This window comes from Sturnira hondurensis, unplaced genomic scaffold (genome assembly GCF_014824575.4).
Source record: "Sturnira hondurensis isolate 20B ecotype Veracruz unplaced genomic scaffold, ASM1482457v3 Scaffold0001872, whole genome shotgun sequence".
NCBI classification, from domain to species: domain Eukaryota; kingdom Metazoa; phylum Chordata; class Mammalia; order Chiroptera; family Phyllostomidae; genus Sturnira; species Sturnira hondurensis.
The window spans coordinates 12,808,826-12,831,159 of NW_028074503.1; the positions used below are offsets into that span (position 1 = coordinate 12,808,826).

Genomic DNA, 22,334 nt, shown 5'->3' on the forward strand with positions numbered 1-22,334 from the left:
GAACAATAAAATGGCAAAAATACATATCTGTCAACAGTTGAATATAAGAAACAAACTAAGCAAACAAGAATAGAGACTAAAATCATGGATACAGAGAGCATTTTGATGGTTGCCAAATGGGAAAGGGGGGTGGGGGAATGGGTGCAGAGGTGAGGGGATTAAGAAGTACAAATATGTAGTTACTGAATAGCCATGGGGATGTAAATTACAGTATAGGGAACAGAGTAACCGAAGAACCTATGCACGTGGTCTATGAACATGGACAATGGCGTGGGGGTTGCCTGAGGGAGTGGTGCTTGCTGGATGGGGAAAAAGTGGGACAACTGTGGTAGCATAATCAATAGAATATAATTTTTTTAAAAGTACCCAATAAATAATAGGTATCACTATTGCTATAATTGTTATCAATATTGCTAGAATTCACATCTGTGCCAACATACACCACTAACGCTACTACAAAGTCATGGTGTCTAACTGGTGTTCAGCCAAAGTCTAGAGGCTCTTCAGAGCTCTGCACATCCTGGTCCTTCTGTGATCTTTCCAACCTCACCTCCTAACTCCCCTACACTAGCAACACACACACTTACACACTCAAGTGTAAGTTCTGTGAGGGCAGGAGATTTTGTATGTCATTAGCTTCTATATTTTCAGTGCCTAGAATTATTCCCAGGACATAGGTGTTCAATAAATATTTGTTGAAGGAATGATTGAGCCGTAAATACAAACAAACGTCACGGCCTTCCTTGGTGAAGCTTTTTTTTTCATTTCCCCAGACGTGGTTTCTTTCTTTTCTGTATTCCTGTGATACTCAATACATTCTTCAATTATAACATTTGTCACATTGTATTTTTATGGAAAACATATTTAAAGCTCTTAAATTTAACCAGATGGTATAATTCAAAAGCACATTTTTTATTTAATAGACTGAAACTCCACATTGAACAGATTTGATGGAATGATTACAGAAATCATAATGCTCTGTGAGTGTTTTTAAATTATATTCCATCATGTTCTATGAGTTATTCCACAAAATTAAGTCCAAGCCTGAGAAAATCCAAGAGAAAGTGAATTAAAAAAATAAATTCCGACACAGAGAAATCTTGCACAATGATATGTTCTGTGTTTTGACGTTATGGAAACCTTGCTATTGTACTAGCACGTAGGGAGGATGCTTGCAAGGTGCTTCCTTGTACAGACACCAGCCATAGCTACAAATGTTCAGGTAAATAATCTGCAAAGACAAGAAAATGTTAAAAGTCAGTCCCAGAGGAACGCACCTATTTAGGTTGGCTTTGAAGAGGGTTTCTTCATCAGGGAGAAAACATTATTTACCAGTTTTTCTTAAATGCTACTACTAAATGCCAGCAGACATAAGCCTATCATACAGAAACCATCTGTGCCTTGGGGTTAAGGCAGTGAGTAAGGACCACTGTCAGTTACATTTCTGTGCCACCAGTGTGATTTCAGGGCCAGGGCCTCTGGGTGGCCCACCAATCACACATTTATTCCCTGCTATCATTTTGGGTGTGAAACATACTAATTTAAGCCATGGATTGATAAGCTGTTCTGCCATCCCCTACAGGAAGATGTTCTAGGACATAGGCATGGGAGAAATTTCTTTTCCCAGGACAGCAATGGTGACAGCTAAGTGGGATCTTCTGCCTGCATTCGGGGGTGATGACAATCTAAGGAAGCCCCCATCCAAGATGGTATAATGGCTGAGAGTGCCTTTGACTGTAGTTCGACTGTAGTGCATGTACCAAATGTGGTGAACCACCATGACCCGGAAAAGGCATTCATGATGAGTAGGTGCTTCTGGGATGGGGTCCGGATTAACATGCATCCTGGAGAATAACTTCATATGTCCTCTGCTACTGTATTTTGGATTTTTCAAATTGAATCTCATGTGTTGGAGGAGTAGAGAGACAGTGATGTCTGCCAATACACAATTATCGGTGCTTGCTAGCTGGAGTCTCAAGAGAAATGGGACTGTGCTACAAGCTAAAAACTCTGAAAATGAAAACCTGGGCTGGTTCCCAGTTCCATCCTCCTTGGTCGGATCTTTGTGCCAAGACTGCTGCTGGCTTCCTTTTATGCTGGTTGTTTTCACAGCTCTGGCTCCGTGTCCTCTGGGTCCACCTTAGTAATCTTGCTCTCCCAACATGAGTTTTAAATATTTGTTTGACGTTTTTGAGGGAGGGAAGGAGTCTTGACTCCATTAGAATAGGGCTCAGAGGTAGGGTCAGTTTATCTGGTGCTCACTGGTGCTCATTAGTGAACATAACGACCCCTCTGGTATTGCTAGGACTTTTTAATGCAAATACTTGTTGATTCTAGTTAGTTATTGATACTACAAATGAGTAGATATGACCCTGGATTTAATATTTCTTCTTTGAATATCTGTGCTAGATCAGAATACTGGTAATTTTGCAAAGAATTGCAGCTTTCCCTGCTTGCTAAAGATTTCATTATTCAGATCTGAAATCCACCCTCTTAAAAGTACCCTCAAGAGCACCTTACCAAATGTAGTGAGCTCTCAGCCTCATCTGATTTAACCTTTCTGTGACTTATGGCCCCAGATACACCCCCCTTCCTCCCTGCTTCTCCCCTGGGCCCAGGGAAACTGCTCCCTGTTGTGCTTTGCCTCACCATGCAAAATTCTTCATGGTCTCTTTTTGCAGCTTTATTTTTTAAGTCACTCAGCTTTTAAAGAGTTCCTCCCCAAGGGCTTCTCTTTCTCCCTGAGTGAGGTGTCAACACCCACCGCTTCAGTTATCACCTGTGAGATCATTTCCTCCAAATCCCCAAGTCCTCGTAAGTTCAAAGACCCACATATCCCCTCATTCAACAGATAATGACCACCCACCACGTGTGAGTCCCAGTGTCCCCTCATTGTCACCAGGAGGATGTCCTGTAGGTACTTCTCTGTGTCCAAAACACATTAGGAGAACCTTTCTCCCAGAAGGGCAATTCAATCTGTATTTCCTAGTTGGGTAAGTGACACCATTATCCACGTGGTCACCAAGCCATAAGCCCAGGATTCATTTGAAATGCCTCCTTCTACTTCACTACGGACACTTTACCCCCATTCAATGTCCCTGCCCACATCCAGGTAGTCAGAGAACGCTGAAAGGTTTACTCTCTGTAAATCTCAAATCTGTGCGTTCTTTTTAAACCTTGGCCCAGGTCCTAGCTTAGACCTTCATCACTCTGACTCATTTTAATCTTCTCCAGTATATCTTCCATACCTGTCAGCATCAGACTTCGTTGATGCAAATTTTCACCATTAATATTTCCCTCCCTAAAGCACTTCATGCTTCCAAAACACCTTCAGAATTAAGGTCAACTCCTCAGCTGGGCCATAGCAGCTTTCGGCACCTGGTCCTTGCCCTGTGTCCTGCCACTGTGCACTCCATTCTGAGTCCATACTAAACAACTTGGTATCTCCCGGAGACCTACACCCTCTCGACCTCTGCACCTAAGTGTATCTGCTTGGGGAGTTCTTTGGCTTCCCTCTACACCGCCACACCTGTGTTACATGACAGTGCTACCTAGTGGCTAAGCATGTGCGCGGCTGAGAAAACCTGATATCCAACCCTAAACAAATTGCTTTTCCTCTTAGGGCCTCAATTTCATCATTAGGGTTGTTTTGAGAATCAAATCGGGGTATTTGTTGAATAAGTGAATGAATCACTTATTCATTTAGTGCCTTCTACCTGTCAGGCCCTGTTCTAGGAACTGCAAATGTAGCAGCAAACAAAACAGCGGGAGCCCCTGTCCTAAGGAATCTTACACTCTGTCTGCCACATAGGAAGTAAACGAGTAAGTTAATAATTCTTATTCAGCGGAGGCTTAGATAATAGCTCCTCAGGGTAACTTTGCCAGACCTACTTGCCAGGAATGGGTAATTTCCATTTCTGAATTAGGTGCTCATTTTCTATAGTCCCATATCACCCCATGTGGTACAATTATTACAGCATTATGTTGTATCATGATTGCCAATATTTTTGTCTTGGCCAACAGTAAATTCCTCAAGGACAGAGCCTGAGACTTTTGGGCTCAATACTAGTTTGCTGGCTTCCAATACATGACAAATCCAGTTATAAGTAGCAAGTGAATGAACGAACATTTTAGAATATACCTAACGTATTACCACTGAAGTGGTAGCATCTAACGTACCACTGAAGAGCATTTGCTATATGCCAGACACTGGGTTCACTATTTATATATATTATAGAACTTAATCTTTGCAACAACACTATGAAACCAGTATTATTACACTGACTTCATAGATGAGGAATCCGAACCTTAAGAGATGCAAAGTAACTTGCTAGGGTCAAGCAAGGAGTGAAACCAGGTTGGAACCCCAGGTCAGCCTCCATAGCCCCAACTTTAATCATGGTGCTTGATGAGAGGAGCCATTTCTCCATGGGGCAGTTGGAGATAGAGGACATGGTCCGCATATGCTTTATTACAGGTATACTACGTACAGAAGGCAAAACCTGAATCCACAGTTGATGTACAAAGACATGTTAGCTTGCTCATTTTTTTCTATACTGATCGGAGCAATTCTGCTCACCCTGCTGAGGGCTGGGGTGGCAGAAACAGTTTTAAAAACACCAGTCCACAGTTTTAGGGCCTCTTCCAGCCTTTTAGACTATCTTCAAATAGCTCCATCTCTTGGGTGAATATTTAGTCTTTTAGATACCCTTCCCTCTCCCTTACTCCTAGGTCTGGCCATACCAAGCCACTGGTTTTCGTCTTGACTATTATGAGGCTGCAGTTGTTTGGGGCAGGAGGTGTTAGGGAGATGCTCTTTAAGGTCTGTTCCTGGAGTCCCTAATGGGAAAGGAGACAAAAGAAAATCTTTTGGGTTGAGAACAAAGTCACTACTTCTCCAAAGTCTCCGTTTGGGCGATCCTACTTTCATCTCCTTCTTTCTACACTCAGCTGGGGTTGGAAAGAGTACACTCTTTCCTCCTCCTTCCTACCTGTTCTGTGCTTTCCCTGTATCTTAGCATCTTTCTTCCTGAAGTGGGCTTCGCCCTAGGGCTACACTGGGGAATTGCAGCCAAATCACCTGATTTTTAGGACGAGGAATGAAAACACATCTGTTTAATATTTTCAAATTATTACTCCCATTATTACCCCTGCATCTTGGAAGGTAAACACAGGTCTCTGGAGCTTTCTGGGCCCCTTTATAGTAAGGTGGTTCAAAGCAGTTCTGGAGGAAGGACTCTTAGGTACCTTCTTCCCCTTTTAGCCCATCAACCCAAGTTCTTGGCCATAATAGTCACCTTCTTCACAAGCAGCCTAGAAATGGTGGGACTATTCACTCCACAAAATTAGTTGGTATAATCAATGAATCATGCATTCAAATTCTGACAAATTTAGTCCCTGTGATAACATCAATGATATCTAACATAGTACTTAAATATGGGATTATGAAAATGCAAGCCATAATGAAGAACACAAAATGAGAGAGCATACTCTGAAAACATTGAATACTTGATTTGTGGGCTGTGCCTTTCATCTTCAGACTGTCCCCACCAAAGGGGGAAGTTTTAGTGAAAGAGAACAAATTACTAAGGAAATTGACAACTGTAGGTCCCATACCAAAAATAGTAAGAGGAAGTGGAGCTTTGTAGCAATGTCTACACTCTCAAGCCCCTGATATAGCTCCTTACACCATGTAAGGCTTGCGTGTGTCTCTTTTACTTATACGTATCTGTGTACCTGGTAAAAATCTTAGGTCAGATATGGATCTTTATTATATAAGAAATAATTTTTATGTAAGCTAAGAAATCAGCTTGAATACTGTGAATTCACTGGAGAAGCATCAAATATAATTATAGAATGCTGTCCAAAAGAAGAGTGTAAAGTAGGAGAGAGAATGCCCCCTTGCCTGAGACCATTAATCATTACCACCCAGGTTATAAACAACTTGTTTCTAATTCTAGTAGGTACACACCAGAGATAACTTATTACCAGGGAGACATGCTGGACAACGGTCAGGAGTGACAAGGTTTTTACCTGTTTTTAGTATCTACCACAAAATGATAAAGCTGATGAACCACACAATGGTCTGAACAGATGGGCCATATAGCCTAGTACTCTCTGCCACATATAGTTATATTGTCTTTTATACCCTATTTCTTCTTCCCCTCCTCCTCCTGCCAAAAAAAAGGTCAGAGACCATTTTGATAACCACAGAATCCTTCAAACTCTCTTCTCCTCCCTGGAGGAGAAAGCACTGGACACATCCGGGGTCTGTTCAGAGTTTATAATCTAATCTGTAGACTTTGCACAGTAACAGCAAATCGAATATTCACAGCTATCTTTTCATGGTGGTCACGTTGAGAGTGTACATTAAGTACTTGATTCTTACCTTGGTATACAATATTAATGAGTTCACATTAAGTATAGATCACTATTGTCAATTGTTAAAAGCATGCCATTTTGAAGTTCTAGTACACTACTTTCTAGCTGTATGACCTTGAGCATGTTACTTAATCTCACTAGTTCACTCATCTTTAAAATAGGGATAGTGATAATGGTACCTATCTCATAACCAGTGTATTTGAAAACTGCATTACAGTGATACAGAACAGCTTGAATGCTGAGAGCTTCCACATACTAAATCGAGTGTTCACATAATTCAAATGGAAATGAAATAAATGACAAGGAGTTAGTTATCTGTGTCAGAAGGCAGTAGTATAAGAATTTAAATTTGGAGGTCGTGGGTAACTATGATGTTTCAAAATGGTGGTTATCTCTTTTACAAACCCTCTTTGAGGATTCTTTTGTGCAGAAAATCTCTTAACTTGTCATCTTTAATCTCCACATTATTAAGGTAAAGGCTACGTTGATTAGAAGGAAATACAGCTTCCTCTTACGTTTTCAGGTTTGAGGCTTATTTTTGGGAGGAGGGTGCTTGTGTTTAGAGAATAGGGGAGGAACTGGAAGTTCTAAATCCTTAGTCTGATACATTTTCTGGATGGAAGACATCAGGTCTTAGATTTTCCTGTAACCGAACCGAGTTTAATTTTAAGGGTGCAAGAACTTGGTACTGAACGAGTTAAAGGGTCTCCTACACCCCACGGCCTGAATCGCTCTTTTGTGTACACAGTTGCAGTTGGAGCACGGGTCGGAAAGGAAATGGTTATAGGAAGAGCTGGTTTTCAGACCAGGCGAGTCTGCGAGGGGGGCTGGGGGTGGCCCTCGATTTTACATGCCAGATGTAGGCCCGCCCGGGTGCCTGCCTGGAGCTGCCGGCGTGGTCACGCCACGGCCCTGTGCGAATTGAGGCGAGGTGATGAGTTAGCGAGTTGCTATGGTGACGGGCCTGGGCACGTGACCCGGGTGCTGCTGCCGGCGCTTTGACGTCAGCAGCCAGGAGGGCGGGACTCAGGAGGGCGGGGCGGGAGCCTGAGCTGGGAGAAGGGAGCTCACGAGCAGGCGGCAGGCGAGGTCTGCGAGAGGAGCAGGCGAGCGGGAAGGCAAGACGCAGCCACCTTCCTCACCAGCCAGCCCAGAGCGGTTTGTTCCCTACCTCGGGAGTGCGCCAATGCCTGGTCCGACCCAAACCCTGTCCCCAAATGGCGAGAACAACAACGACATCATCCAGGATAACGGGACCATCATTCCTTTCCGGAAGCACACCGTGCGCGGGGAGCGTTCCTACAGGTAATGGGTCTGGCACCGGAATGGTGCCGGGCGGGGCACCTCGGCGGGGATGCGCGGAAATCCGGCCCGTTATATAATGAAGCAGACACTGGCCCAGACCGGGCGGCAGGCGTGCGTTTGTGAAGGCAGTTGTGATTCTTTGCTATCCTTTTCCATGTGTCATGTTGGGTATGCATGAAGGCTTCACGATTGCAGATGGAAAGCATTTTGTGAATAGGTTCGCTGCCTGCAAGGGGTCTCCCTCCATTTCTTTCCTTCCACGTTGATAAAAAAGGCAAGCAATTTCCCCCCTCTCTAAAGGGAGCATGCTGTAGGGTATTCTTCCCTTATTTCCTTGGAGATTTTTTAAAGGAACCATTAGGTAGGCTGTGCCCAAAGGCAGAGGACAGGAGGATGGAGAGGAAAGCGTTTGCGCTTGCCCTGGTGTCTGTGCAGGAAAGATGGAATCCTCTAGATTAAGCTGCAGTCTGTGATGTTAAACCGCCAGATTGATGGAGCTTTGTAAGAATTCTGCTCGCTGATTGGTGCAAGGATTGACAGGAGAGGTCATGGTGTCAGGCATTCACCAAAATTTCCTTCACGGAACCCAAGGTTCATTAGAAAGAGACTGGACTGCAACAGACCTGAAAAAAAACGGGGCGCTGTTATGCATTTTCTTAGGAGTTTATGGCCTCCGCATGGGTGGGGGAGTCCGCCCTTTTTATTTACAGTAGGAAGGTAATTCCTGGTATTTTGCTGAGGTCTGATTTGAGGATGGGGCTGATCTTGGTCATTGTGCTATGAGCCTTATGATTAATGAGTTGGCCTGTGTGGTTGGCATCATTTTTACATTAGCATATCTGGCAATATGTTCTAGTAGATAAGCTCATTAAAATTGTTTGCATTGTTTGATAAGGATAACAATGTAATGGAGAATGCAGCTAGAGTTTAATGAAGCTCAAGGCCAGACTTGAAGGGAGACAGATCTTCACTCATATTTCCCCTGAAGTTCTTTTGTACTGGGGTAGTTATTTTTAAATGTTACCTTGATAACCGCTAACAATGCTCCTGCTTTGAAGCAGAACACACATACCTCTCGAGTGCATCCTCTCAGCGAGTGAGCAACAGGAAATAACTCTTTTTTTTAGTGCCTTCATCTAAACATTCAGATAGTATTATGGGTAGAATATTCTGTGTGTATGATTGTTTATAAAATAGAACCCAAAGTAGCTCACTTCCTCTGCCTTTGACCAATGAAACACTATTTGCTGAGTCAAAAACAAATGATAAGCAACCTTTGCCCTGTCTTCTCTGGTTGTTACATAAATACTTGCAGTCAGTTTTGGCGGTGCCCGGGAAGTCACCAAAATCTCATGCCTTATGGTTCCAACTAATATGTTGACATGGTATCCTTACAGGTTCCAAGTGCTTGTCATTCTTTTCTTGCAAACCCAGATTGGTCTGCAACTTCTGAGATTCTCCTTTTGGAGACCCAGGCTTGTGACTGGAAAGTTGGGTCCTTCTCTCCCTCACTCCTCCGCCTGTTTCTGAACATTCTAAGGCGGCCTCAAATAGAATTAAAAACAAAAACCTTTAAACCCTTTTTAAACCTCACTCGTTTAAGCTGTTCTTACACATTTAATACATCTTATACCTGTAATGCATTTGAAGCCCTCGTTTCTTAAATGATTTAATCTCTGCTGCGTAGGTAGCTGTTGCTTGTAAGATGGAGTTCGAATTTTACCGTGTGGGTCAAAGGATGTGGCCTAGTTGGGTTTTATTAGTCATGAACTAACTTGAAATGGCAATGGAAAATCACTTGGTGGAAATATTTTTAAATGCTAATTTTGATGATAAATTATTGTTTTAAAATAAAATTTTATTTACCTTCTTAAGTCAGTTCAAGTTAATTCCACTTCCTGAATTATTTGCAGTTTGCTTTCTGAGTCTCCATAATGGTATCTGAAATTATATAAAAAACAAAACTGAATTGGAATAAATGTCTGACCTAAAAAATTCTTAAGTCACGATGGGCATCATTGCATTCATATTTTTTATAATAGGGTTATTGGACACTGTAGTGAGAGATGTCATAGGCTAAATGAGGAAGGAAGCCTCCAAAATTATATATGTACAATATTATACAAAGGATGCACAAAGGGACAGACATGCTTGATGTTATCCTTGGTCTGCTTTTCTTTCAAAGTGGATGACTAGTGTCTCATAACTACCACTTATTTTTCTGTAGGGGTGTAAGGGAAGGAAAAATGTGACACATTTTTTTAAATCCAGGAACTGTTCTGTAATTATTTTGGCGTCCTGAGGCTGGAGTAATATTGCCATCTAATTGCTGAGAAAACTTGGAAGGCGATTTGAAAGCCAGAGTAGAAGTGTAACCAAATAAGTTTTACTTTGGCTGTAGGTTCAGTATAGCCCCCACCAATGAGAAGTGCCTGCGGGTTCTGTCTGAGTCCCGTGGAAGGCCTGAGTAAACCCAGAGCCCTGGGATGTCATAGGGAATTCTCCTTCTGATTCCTTGACTGAATTCTAGATGGGCCTCCTAGCAGGTCCTTTATCTTTATAGTGATATCTACATTTGCTCATTACATATAAGATATCTCACTGCATTCTTGTAAAGTTTTTATAAGGTTAACTTCAAAACGTTTAAAACAAAGACTTTCTTAAAAGAACTATATAAATATAAGAAGATTGTTGTGATTGTGGAGAGAGAGACTCACAGGAGCTCCAGGATGAATACCCCTCACCTGGCAGGTAACACGACTCAGGGGACAAGGCAGTGCTTCCCAGCACTGTCAGTGAGTGGGCAGTCACTTCCCAGCTGGAGACAGCATTGCCGTAACATTTGCACCAGATTGTTTATAAATAAGCCTCAAATATGGTTCATGACCCAGGTATTTTAACCCAGGTATCTCACAGAGCCCATTTCTCCAGCCTGGACGAGAGGGGGTAGTAACTCATTATTGAAACCTGTGCACACTTTGGTTAGAAGAGCAAGTTTCCTTTAGAAAATTACCTCTCCATTGGTCATCTCAGTTGAAAAGAGCAAGTGCAAAAATGGCTCAGCAGACTATGTGGACGTGTTTCCACGGCTCATGTCCACAACCACGTGATGGCCTCCTCGGCCCCAGCTTCCTCATGGCATTTATGAGCACCAGAAATCCATGTATGTTAAGAGCCGCTTAAAATATAAATGCAGTGTGGGCCGTTTGAGGTGACACCGTTTAATTCAGAGTGAGCAAGTTCTGCTCTGGCTGTCCCTGGAGAGGCTGCTCCCTACAGCTGTTTCATGCAGATGCTCGAAGGAAATGAGATTTATTAACTGGCCTTCTGCCCACCGTATCTTTGTTTGCATACTCCAGGCTTTTAAGAATGAATGTATAAGTCCAGAGGACTATTTCCACACTGGTGTTTGAACATGCAACTACAGTAGTGTATGTTTCTGAATACTTTAAAAAAAATTACTTGGCCCCAGGAAATGGACTGTAAAAAAAAATAGCAAGTTTAAACTTCAGCCTGAAACATTGGCTTTGACAACTAACTTTACTAACTTTGAAAAATGAACTCTCATTAAGAAAAACAAAAAGAAAAATCACGCACGTGTTTTTATAAAAGATAGTCATGAAAGCGTGTTCCACTTAATAGAAGCTATTGTAACATGGCTCACTTCAATCAGAATGTAGTTTTCGGGTCATACTCCCCAAAACAGTGACTGCAGACATTAAAAGTCTGGACTCACGTGTCTGTTACGTATGTATCAGTATCATCTGGGTTTACTACTCTCCCGGGTTTTCAAAAATAGTGATTTTTGTTTGTCCTCATTTTTCTTAGTATTTGTAAAAAAAAAAAAAAATCAAAGGATCACCTGACGCTTTGATTCTTTGGTGCCCAAGTGCTGAACTTCTTTTCAGGGTTCTTTGCCAGAGCTTCTGGTAAGGGGGTGATCTTCTAGGCACCCTGGGGGGCTCACCCCTCCTCACCAGCGGCTGTCACTGGTCACATCTGTTTACAGCGCACTATCTTAGTGGAACAGTGGTTTGAGATGGTTCTCTGCATTTAGGTGGTTGTTTTCCATACACCGTGTCTTTTCTGAATTTACAGCAACCCCTTGAAGCTGCAGTGAATAACCCCTAATCTCAATACTCTGGTTTGGAGAATTAACTTAATACTTGAGAGTGTGCTCTGGGCAAACTCTCTGCTGGATGCCCCTTCAAGGACCTTGAGTTCTAGCAAAGTCAGACGTGTGAGCAGCTCATTTTGTAATAGATATACCTTGTGAGTATTTGGCTTGGTATACAGCAGAAGTGGTTTGCATTTCCTGAGCCCACAGTGACTCAAAGTAGAAAAAGATACCCTCAAGACCAGTATACTGCAGGAAGCTGAACCACACTGTGGGAGACCAAACATTTTGGGGAAAAGAATGCAGGCTTTAGAATCAGAATTTTGATTGGCCTTGTGAGGTGCATGTTGGGCAGTAGTGGGAAATGAAGCGGGAGCACTGAAAGGCAGGCAGGGTGGTCAGATGTGAAAATGGAAAGCCGCTGAAAACTCAGTAATCAAAAACCAGCGTTATGTAAACAGAGTGTGTATGCTGGAAGTGATGCCCTCTTTTGAAATGAGAGTTGAAAAGAAAAGGGATTTCTAATGGTGCCCCACTCTGCTGGCTCCAGGAGGACTAGAGAATCCTTAATTCACCAGGAGAGAACTCTCTGAAGCCCAATGTAGGGATCAGGACGAGGTGGACAGATGTTCCCTGGCTCAAGGCACCTTTCCCCTAGTGGAAGCAATAACAGCATCACCCATAACAGGACTGGTACTTGGGTCAGACAGTGGCCTCTGAATTTGCAGAAGCCCACTTTGTGGCTAGCAGCCTAATTTCAAGAAATGGCTAGTCTATACGCTTACACTGTTCTAACCATCCAAAACTCAAAAGCAAGGGGTCTGACACTTCATTGTGAAGGCTCCTCCTGAGTCATTTAATACCCTAAAACGTGCAGACAGGACGCTGATGAAACGGCTCAGGGCCCTCCATGTGACTCAGGCACCAAAGCCTCTGACAGCAGGAGGGTGATTACGTTGATGGCAGGCACTGGAGAAGACAGAACTTAACTAGGACAGTGTGAGTTCGTTGACTTTGGAATTTTGTCAGTTTCACTTTAAAGGAAAAATTGATTTGTTCCTCTCCTGTGAAAACGATCTTTTTCAACAACGAAGTGTGTTAGAATATGCATAGGTATTGGAATACTTTCATTTCCTGACCTTAGGCTATGTTTTGGCTCTGAGCCGCTGCAGTACTAAATTGGATATGCTGTATTCATCTGGTATCTTAACACTATTTCTGCACCCCTTTTTGTTATCACACTCCACATACATCCCATTGGTATCTTATGCATCTTGTTTTGTAGTTTGTTTTAAAATTCTGATTGTTTATCTTCATGTTTTTGGTGCTTGGAATTTATATTATGTTGAGAGAATTCTTTCAAAATGCAAACCTACAGTTCACAGAGGCAAGAACTGAAATTACACAACTTTTGCTTTTCAGCATGAATTGAAGAAATTTCTCCTAAGAAATTGTATGTTTTTGTGAAATGTGTTCCTAAAATGCTCAATTATTTTAGTGAAAATAATCATTAGTGAGCTAAAGATTAAACAGCTTTATTAGGCCACCAAGAAATAATTTCTTAGTGGGGAAAAAAGTGTGTATTTTTAGTGTCCATTCTCTCCAGGCTAATAAGAATTTTTCTCACTTGAACCAGGACAAGCTTTCTTATTTAAAGCATTATATTGTTTTTCCTGAGGGTGTTAACGTATACACAAGATGGCCAAGTTGATGGCTGCTTTTAGTAATGGTGTCCATTTGTGTAATTTATCTAGAATTCAGTCTTCCTGTTATTTCTAGACCCCATTTGGTTTGGCAGGTAAAATGTGCCTGAAGAACCAGATCTGGGCCATGGGGTGGAACAGAAGAGGAATAGGGCATGAGGTTTGAGAGATAAGAGAACGCGTTATAAATAACGTAGTGTGCATTGGGAAGTCTATAAAAAACCTGGGATCCTGCACAAAGAATTGTTCCTGGAGTTTATGGCCAGTGGTTGTCATTGCATAACCCTAAAATGACAGCACTCCTTGTAGGAGGCACACATTAGATTTCTGCGATCCTGTTTTACTTTTCCTAGAAGTAGTGTTTGTTTTTGTGTGTTCTTTAGAGTCATCCTTCCTTGGCAAAAACCCTGAGAGGTATTTGTCAGAACTGCTAGGGGCCTTGACATCACAGGGAGGTGTTCTTATGTTCAGTTTTACTTTGATTATAAACAGTAATATTCCTTCATTTAAGAGCGAGATTCCCTGCAAGGTTTGCATTTGGTGCTCAGCAAATCAGGAGAAAGTGAAGCTACTAAAATGCACCCCCCCCAATCTACTTCCTTTGTATCCATCTAGAATGCCAAAATGTGTTTTCAGATGGTTAACAATAAACAAACTTTTATTTCCACCCTTTTAAATAATGACATAATTATTGTTATATTAAAATTTAAGCCAAAATTTTTGCAGGCTATTAATCTTTCCTTTCCGGAAACTTGAGTTCCTTCTATATGCTAAATTCCATGTTGGGCACTTAGGGCACAAAGGTAAACAGTGCACAGCCCTTCCTTGAAAAGCCTCTTGTATCCAGGACAATAGGCAAGGAGGGAGGAAGCTGAGATGGGAAGATGCTCACATCTGACCCCAGGAAAGCGCTGCTGTACTTATTGTGCTGATCACCTGGCAGGGGCAGACTCTTCACTCCTGTAATTTTCCGAAGCTTTCAGAAATGAACAATGAAAATGAAAACTGTGTTTGTGTGTGCGTCCCCTACCATGACCTCTGTGTGTAAGTTTTAGTACAGCCTAAGCCATAGTTTTGAGCATTGTTGAGTGACGTAGATGGTGGGAAGGTTACTTCTGCCTTGCAAAGAGTCTCTTGAGGACAAAGAAAAAGGCCTCTCTCTTTTGGACCCTGACTTTGATGATATTTGTATTGACCATCACTAGATTAGAAAGAACTATATGGTACCAACTTTTATGTAAAAAAGTGGGAGAAGGGCAGTATGTGTTCATATTTACTTGATGTGCCTGGAGAAACTATAAGGATATAAACTAATAATGGTGGGAACTGGACAGATAAGTCCCTGTGTATCTTTTTATAGAGTCTTGTTTTAACAGTGAGTTTTACCTGCTGAAATATATTGGGGAGCATCTCAGAATATTCATGGACTTACTGAAGTCACATGGATGACATTAAAAGTTTGCCTAATGCAGTTACCACTCTTAATTAAAACAATATCACAAATCACAAATGAAATTTGCTCCTGTAGCATCTGCCCTTTGAGGATTCATACGTCGTTATCCATGTAATCCGTATTTTCTCAGAGTACATTGGATCTGCCTCCTATGGTTTTTTTTTTTTTGTGATGCATTCAGCCTGCTTAGTATGCTCTGTGAATCTTGTACTAACTGCAAAATAATGCTCTGTGAGGATTCTTTTTCCATATCCTTTTTGAATTTTTATTTTTGTCTCATTTTTTTGGCACCTGCTGTGTGTCAGGTACTGTGCGGGGTGGGGGGGGCGGTGTTGCTAAGACAGTGAGCTTATGGGTTATTGCCACATTTTAGCCACTCTAATGCAGCCCTCTGGCGTCCCCCAACTCTTAGCCCAACCTCCCCCACCTCATGGGCATTAGTGAGCAATATCTGGCCTTCACGTGACCCCTGCAGCAGTGCTGCTGTGACACTGGCCAGGAAACAAGCCATCTGCATTCGCCATACTCCCTACTCCAGCCTCCTTGCCCACCAGTCTGCGTTACTCCCCGTGTACCAATTGGAGTCAATTGGTGACCAATTGAGAGCTTTTGAATGTATTATCCCAGCTGCAGGGACCTGCTCACCATCAGTAACCATGAAATAGAAAGCTTGCGGAGCTTAAGAACTGACTCTCCCTGCTAGAACAGGAGGATGCTGATAAGGGGGTGATTGGTGGGTGCAGCCTAGAGGTGGTGGGGTGAGCCCAGCCCCAGCGCAGGGTGAAGCCTTCTTGGGGTAGGTGCTCCAGCCCCTCGCTCCTCCCTTCTGGCTCCCACTTTTCTGTTTCTGGAGACAGTAAATCTGTCCCTGCAACGCTTGTTCTCTAGAGGGAAGGAGAAGAGAGATGAGTCATCAGCCACCCGGGTAGGGGGCTGACCTGTAAATCTTTCCAAAATCTCTTGGTGAGGCTAGCAACACACAATAAATTGAAAAGCAGGATTGGTGTTAGGAAAGCCCATTTTTTCTCTCCCTGGAGTTTCTGACAGGCAGATACCATATTCATACCACTGACTTTAAGATGCCAGGATGCCTGGCCAGGTAGTTCAGTTGGTTGAAGCATCATCCCAAGAAAGGTTGCAGGTTCAATCCCTGGTCAGGGCACATACAAGAATCAACCAATAAAAGCATCAATAAGTGGAACAACAAAATTGATGTTTCTCTCTCTCTCTTTCTCATCAATAAGTAATAAGTAATTTCTTGAAAATTAAATTTCTTAAAAATTAAAAAAAGATGTCAGCATGAATAACTGTGAACATGCTTCCAGCCTGTGTGATGAGTGTGTCACTGCTACCTCAACTCCAGTTCAAAACTTGGTCTGGACTGAAAAGTTGGCCTGGAGTGTCCGGCACCTCTCCGTTCCTACCCCCCATTAAGGCCGATTGGGGTCCCCAAAGTCCAAGATTGCTGCTTGGAGAGGCAGTGCAGTATAGTGGCCAAGCTCAGGCTCTGACCTGACACTTCTCTATTCCATCTGCACCCTTTTTTAACTCTAGGGCAAAATTTTTATCCTCTCCAAGCCCCATTTTTTAGTGTGAAAATGAAAATGATGACATTAACATCATGGAGTTGTTAATGAGATACGGAATGTATGGTATACCAAGCAGTGACTGGTCGAAGTAAATGCTTTTTAAAATGTCAGCTAGTATTGTCGCTGGTAGTTTCAATCTGCTCTTTTACCCTGTCTTTATATTAATTAGTCTATGACTTTTGTGTCCTCAGCAACTGATGCAATACCTAGCAAATAACAGATGTTCATGAAAAGTCCAAATGAATGTGGAAAACATTCAAACATTATAGTATAGTCTTTTCCACTCTTATCAACTTCATTAGAGACTAGTTTATGTAGAGTAGGTTGCATATACTTTAAGTATATGATTCAGCGAGGCTGGGCAGTGTATTTGCCCTTGACGCCATCTCTCCTGAAAGACTCCTGACGCCCTTTGGAGTATTTCCGCTGTCCACCGCCCCAGGCAGCCACCGTTCCCCTTTCTGTCGCCACAGCCTAGATTACGTCTTTGGGAAACGAAACCATGCAGATTGTCCTCTGTAGTGCCTGACTTCGATGACTTAACATAATGATTTGGAGACTCTTCTGGGTTAGGTTTGCCCGCGTTCAGTGTTCTGTATTGCTGAGTAGTGTTCTATCGTATGGCTGTACCCCATTTTATTGCTCAGCAGTTGATGAACTTTGGGGTTTTTTCCAGTTCGTAGCAAAGTCTGTGAATATTCACACGCACGTCTTTGTGGGAACATAGGTTTTCTTTTTTTAAATTATGTTTTCTTGATTATGCTACTATAGTTGTCCTGATTTTTCCCCTGTGCCCCCTTCCACCCAGCACCCCCTGAGGAAATCCCCACACCTTGTGCGTGTCTATGGGAAATGTGTGTGTGTTCTCTGGCTACTCCATTTCCCATACTGCGCTTTACATCCCCACGGCTATTCTGTAACTACCGATTGTTCTTCTTAACCCCCTCGCCACTTCACCCATTCCCGTTCACTGCCTCCCGTCTGGCAACCACCAAAACACTCTTTGTATCCATGATTCTGTCTCTGTTCTTCTTGTTTGCTTAGTTTATTTTTTAGATTCAATTGTTGACAGATATGTATTTTTGCTATTTTATTGTTCAGAGTCTTGATCTTCTTTTTTCTTAAATAAGTCCATTTAACATTATGTGTAGTGATGGTTTTGTAATGATGAACTCCTTTAGCTTTTCCTTGTCTGGGAAGCCTTTTATCTGTCCTTTGGATCTAAATGATAGCATTGCTGGGTAGAGCAGTCTTGGTTGTAGGTCCCTGCTTTTTCCTGGCTTTGAATGTTTCTTGCCAGTCCCTTCTTGCCTGCAGAGTTTCTTTTGAGAAATCAGCCGATAGACTTAATAGGAACACCCCTGTAAGTAACTAACTTCTTTTCTCTTGCTGCTTTTAAGAGTCTCTCTTTATCTTTAACCTTTTGACATTTTAATTACGGTGTGTCATGGGGTGGGCCTCTTTCCATCCATCTTGTTCTGTACTCTTTGTGCTTCCTGGACTTGTATGTCTATTTCCTTCACCAAATTAGGGAAATTTTTAAAAAATAGATTTCTAATTTCTTGAACTTTCTCTTCTCCTTCTGGCACCACTGTGATGTAAATGTTGGACCTCTTGAAGTTGTCCAGAGGGTGCTTATGCTATCCTCATGTTTTTTGGATTCTTTTTTTTTTCTAGTTGTTCTGATTGGTTGTGTTTTTTTTGCTTCCTTGTGTTCCAAATAATTGATTTCATTCTGTTTCATCCACTCTACTGTTGTTTCCCTGTAAATAGTTCTTTATTTCAATTAGTGAATCCTTCATTTCTGACTGAAGCTTTTTTATGCTTCTGAGATCCTAAGTTCCTTGAACATCCTTAAAACCAGTGTTTTGAACTCGGCATCTGATAGATTGCTTGTCTCCATTTCGTTTAGCTCTTTCTGGAGTCTTGATCTGTTCTTTCATTTGGGCCATGTTTCTTTGTCTCCCTGTGTTTGTTTCTATGTATTAGGTAGAAATAATTTGACTCTGTGTCTTCATGGTAGGGTCTAATGGTAGTGGATGCCATGTAGGGTCCAGGTGCACAGCCTCCCCTATCACCCAGGCTGGATACTCAAGGTGTACCCTTCATGTGAGCTGAGTATACCCTACTCTTGTAGTTGACTCTTTGTTGCTTTTGGAAGGTCAATGAGAGGGATTTACCCAGGCCAGTCAGCTGTAAGGATTGGCTTGGACCACTGACCACCAACCTCCACCATCCGAGGAAGATCAGCTGTGCAGAAGCAGGGTGGTGGTGTTCTAGCGTGGTCTAACCCCCCACTGGATGGGCTGACCATGGGGTTTCCCCGGGTGGTATAGGCCAAGGTCAGCCCTCACCTGTGTTTTGCCTGGGACTACCCGTGCTGAGCTATAAAGCAATCTGAGATGGCTGCTACTTGTGCTTGGCTTGGAGATTCCCAGGTGAAGCCAAGCTGTGGATCCAGGCTGTCTGCTGCTAGAAGTGGGCCTGGGGCTCACGGAGGCGAGCTGTTGCTTGTTTGAGAGGATTTAGGAAATTGTGCAGTATGAGTCAAGACCAGCCATTCATATGGAAAAGTAGCTTGGTTGGGCCAGTAAATTGGGTGGGTGGAGTCTCTTGGGATCTTCTAGGTGGGTCAAACAGTGTTAACCAGATTGATGGCATCTCAGATATGGCACCAGCTTATCAGCTCTGTTGGGGAGGGTTTAAAAAAGGGACAGTGGCCTCTGCTTGCCTTGATGCTAGATACTTTGCTTTCTCCTATGTGCCACTGGTGCCTTTCAAGTTGCTACCCCAGTGCTGGAGCTCAGAGGGAATAAGTCTGAATAAGCTCAGAGGGAATAAGTCTGTATGTGGGTTCTTCAAGAGAAACTGTTTGGGGCTCTAACAGTTTCTTCCACTGACTCAATCCCCACTAGTTTTTGCAGCCAGAAGTTGTGGGGACTTATCTTCCTGGCACTGGAACCCTGGGCTGGCGGGCCTGGTGTGGGGCTGGGACTCCTCACTCCCTAGCTATCCCTCCCAGATTTGTATCCACCACGTGTATGTTGGACCAACCCATTCCTCATCTGCACCCCTCCTACCCGTCTGGATGGGTGTGGTTTCTTTAATTCCATCCTTGTCAGACTTCCATTGAACTCTATTTCTGATGGTTCTGAGCAATGGTTGTTCCACATTTCAGTTGTAATTTTGATGTGGTTTTGCAAAGAGGCGAGCCATGTCTGCCCACACTGCCATCTTGACCAGAAGTCTGGGAACGTATGTTTTCATTTCTCTGGAGCAAATCCCTAGGCGTAGGATGATTGTGCCATTTAAGTGGTGTTTAATATATAAAATCATACACCAACTATAATTAAATAAATTAAAATTTTAAAAAATTAACAAAGAAACTTAAGATACTGCAAATAATCATTCAAAGCAGTTGTACCATTTTACAGTCCTACCCACAGAATGTTAAGAGTTCCAGTTGTTTCATATCCTTGGCGACACTTGGTATTGTCAGTCTTAGATTTTGGCTATCCTTACAGATGGGTAGTGATATCTTACTAGGATTTTAATTCTATGTTTTCCTGATGATTAATAATGTTGGGTATTCTTCCATGTGCTTATTGACCTTTGGCTACCTTCTTTAGCGAAGTGTCTGTTCACATCTTTTGCCCCTTTAAAAAAGTTAGGTGGTTTATCTTATTGTTATAAAATACTATATTCTGGATGCTATAATATAGTCTTGACTTAGATTGTAAAGGATATGGGTCTGTTGTTCTCAACTGGAATATAAAGCCCTCAAGAAGAAGGATAGTTGTTTCTCCCTGGTCTTGTCCACAGCATCTTTTCTAGCAATTAGGTCCAGGCCTCAGCAAGTTCATATAAGATGAGTACATTAAAATAGTAATAATATGATTATTTTAGCTCAGGAAAAAACACTAAGCCCACTTTAAAAGTTGGTTTGAAAGAGTTAAAGTTAGGAGGTAGGTTTTCTATGGGATCTTGGTAGATGAGAAGCTTTCTTAATTCTGCAGAGAAGAACCCTATAATTATATAGATACTCTTTTCTTTGTAGTGAGAGTCCCCTTAACACCAGATCACATTTTCCACTGTTACGTTTTGAGGAAAATGTGTATAGAAATGCTCTTTTTAAAAAGTAGCCAGGAACCATTTTCATGTTTTCTGAATCTTGCCCTTGATAATTAAAGCATTAGATATTTTCTCTCTCTCTCTCCCTCCCTCCCTCTCTCTTTCTCTCCCCCACCCCCCCTTAAAATCTGAGGCGAACACCCCCCCCACACACACACACCTCATTTCTGCTCCAGTCATTCAATCTGATGTGGCGATTTGTCGTTGCCAGTTTGACTCCTGACTTCTCTAACCCCTAAGGAGAAATTGCCTTAAGTAGAATTTAGGAACTGGGAAACAAAAGCAAAAGCTCGGGAAGGCCAGGGGAGTACCCAGAAGGGTCTACTGAGGGACTGTGATTGTGAAAGGGTAGGAATGCTTGGCTTCTAGAAACTTTCCAGCTAAAATCCAAATTTCTTAGCCACACATGTTTCAAACTCCAAAGATATTATAACATATGAGGTCACTTATGATTTCACAAATGCCCTAGGCCTGCAAGTAGATTTTATGAGTGTAACTTACTTCATCTATCATTTAGTTTATTGCAAAACCTTCGGGTTGAATTTCAGATGAGTTACTGCTTCCACGATGGCAGTAATCTCTTGCTATCTCCGTTATAGAGGATTACTTTCTATGTTCTAGCTGGGACTGAGCAAGTCACAGCCACTAAAGTATCAGTTAACAGTGTTGTTTTTGGTTTAATTGAGGTTGTTCCGTGAAGGGAAGCCAAATACTGTTAGACAGGACATCCTGTGATTCCCCTAGTTTACGGTGGCCAAGGACATGACTTTTTTTTAAAGAAGATTGCTTGCTTCCTTCTCTATTAACGAGGGGGCCCAGAACCAGTGCTGCTGCCTATTGGGCTTCCAGGACTCTGACTAGCGTGCACACACAAACCTCTCCTCAAAATCACCTAGAGAACTACATAGGACATGGAAGATGTCCGTGTCTTTTTGTGTGAGCCCATATGGTTTGGTCATTGTTAGCATTTAAATGACCACTACTTCTGTTGTCTTGAAAAAATAATTAACTGAAAAACAGGAGAAATGATCAAACCAGTAGTTCCTACAAGCAAGCAGGTTAACATAAAATTCTGGGCTCAAGTGTACTGTGGTACACCTGCACAGAGAAATGTAGTGCAAATATCACATGTGAAAAATATATGAAACACTTTCACAATGTGTTAAGAGAAACAAGTGCAGTACGAAAGTGTGGCTGTGTTGTGTTGGCATCCTAGGACTGCCGTGACAAACCGCAGACTGTCCTCACAGCCGGGGAGGCTATACGTCTGAAATGAGGGTGTCGGCAGGGCTGCGTTTCCTCCAAGAGCTGTAGGAGGGTCGTGCTTAGCTCCCCCCGCCTCTGCTGGCCCCACTCATTCCTTGGCTTGTAGCTACAGCAGCCCAGTCCCTGCCTCCGTTGTCTCATGGCCTTCTTTCTGTGTCTTGCTTTCTTCACGTGGCCTTTTTGTAAGGACACCAGTCATTGGATTTAGGGCCCTAATCTAGTATGACCCTATGTTAGCTAATTACATCTCCAAAGAACCAGTTTCCTAGTAAAAGCACATTTGAGGTTTCCCGGAAACATGAATTCTGGGGAACACTGTTGAGCCCTGTGTGTTTATAAACCCATTTTTATGTGTAAGTATGTGTGTGTAAAATTTAAACACGTGCTGC

At 42.5% G+C, this 22,334-nt stretch overlaps 1 protein-coding gene across 4 annotated transcripts in view; it reads left to right on the plus strand.

Annotated features, from left to right (window-relative positions):
• The window catches only part of MAPRE2 (microtubule associated protein RP/EB family member 2), a 143,793-nt gene that overhangs the window by 46,380 nt on the left and 75,079 nt on the right, over positions 1–22,334 (plus strand). The window contains exon 1 of one of the 4 annotated variants that reach the window (XM_037032891.1): positions 7,406–7,686. The exons of 2 other annotated variants lie outside the window; for them this stretch is intronic. In XM_037032891.1, the coding sequence (XP_036888786.1) occupies positions 7,568–7,686 (119 nt within the window). In that variant the 5' untranslated portion in view covers positions 7,406–7,567. Of the gene's footprint in view, positions 1–7,405; positions 7,687–22,334 lie in introns of those variants that run through there. One more of the 4 variants, XM_037032931.1, reaches the window with a different exon arrangement.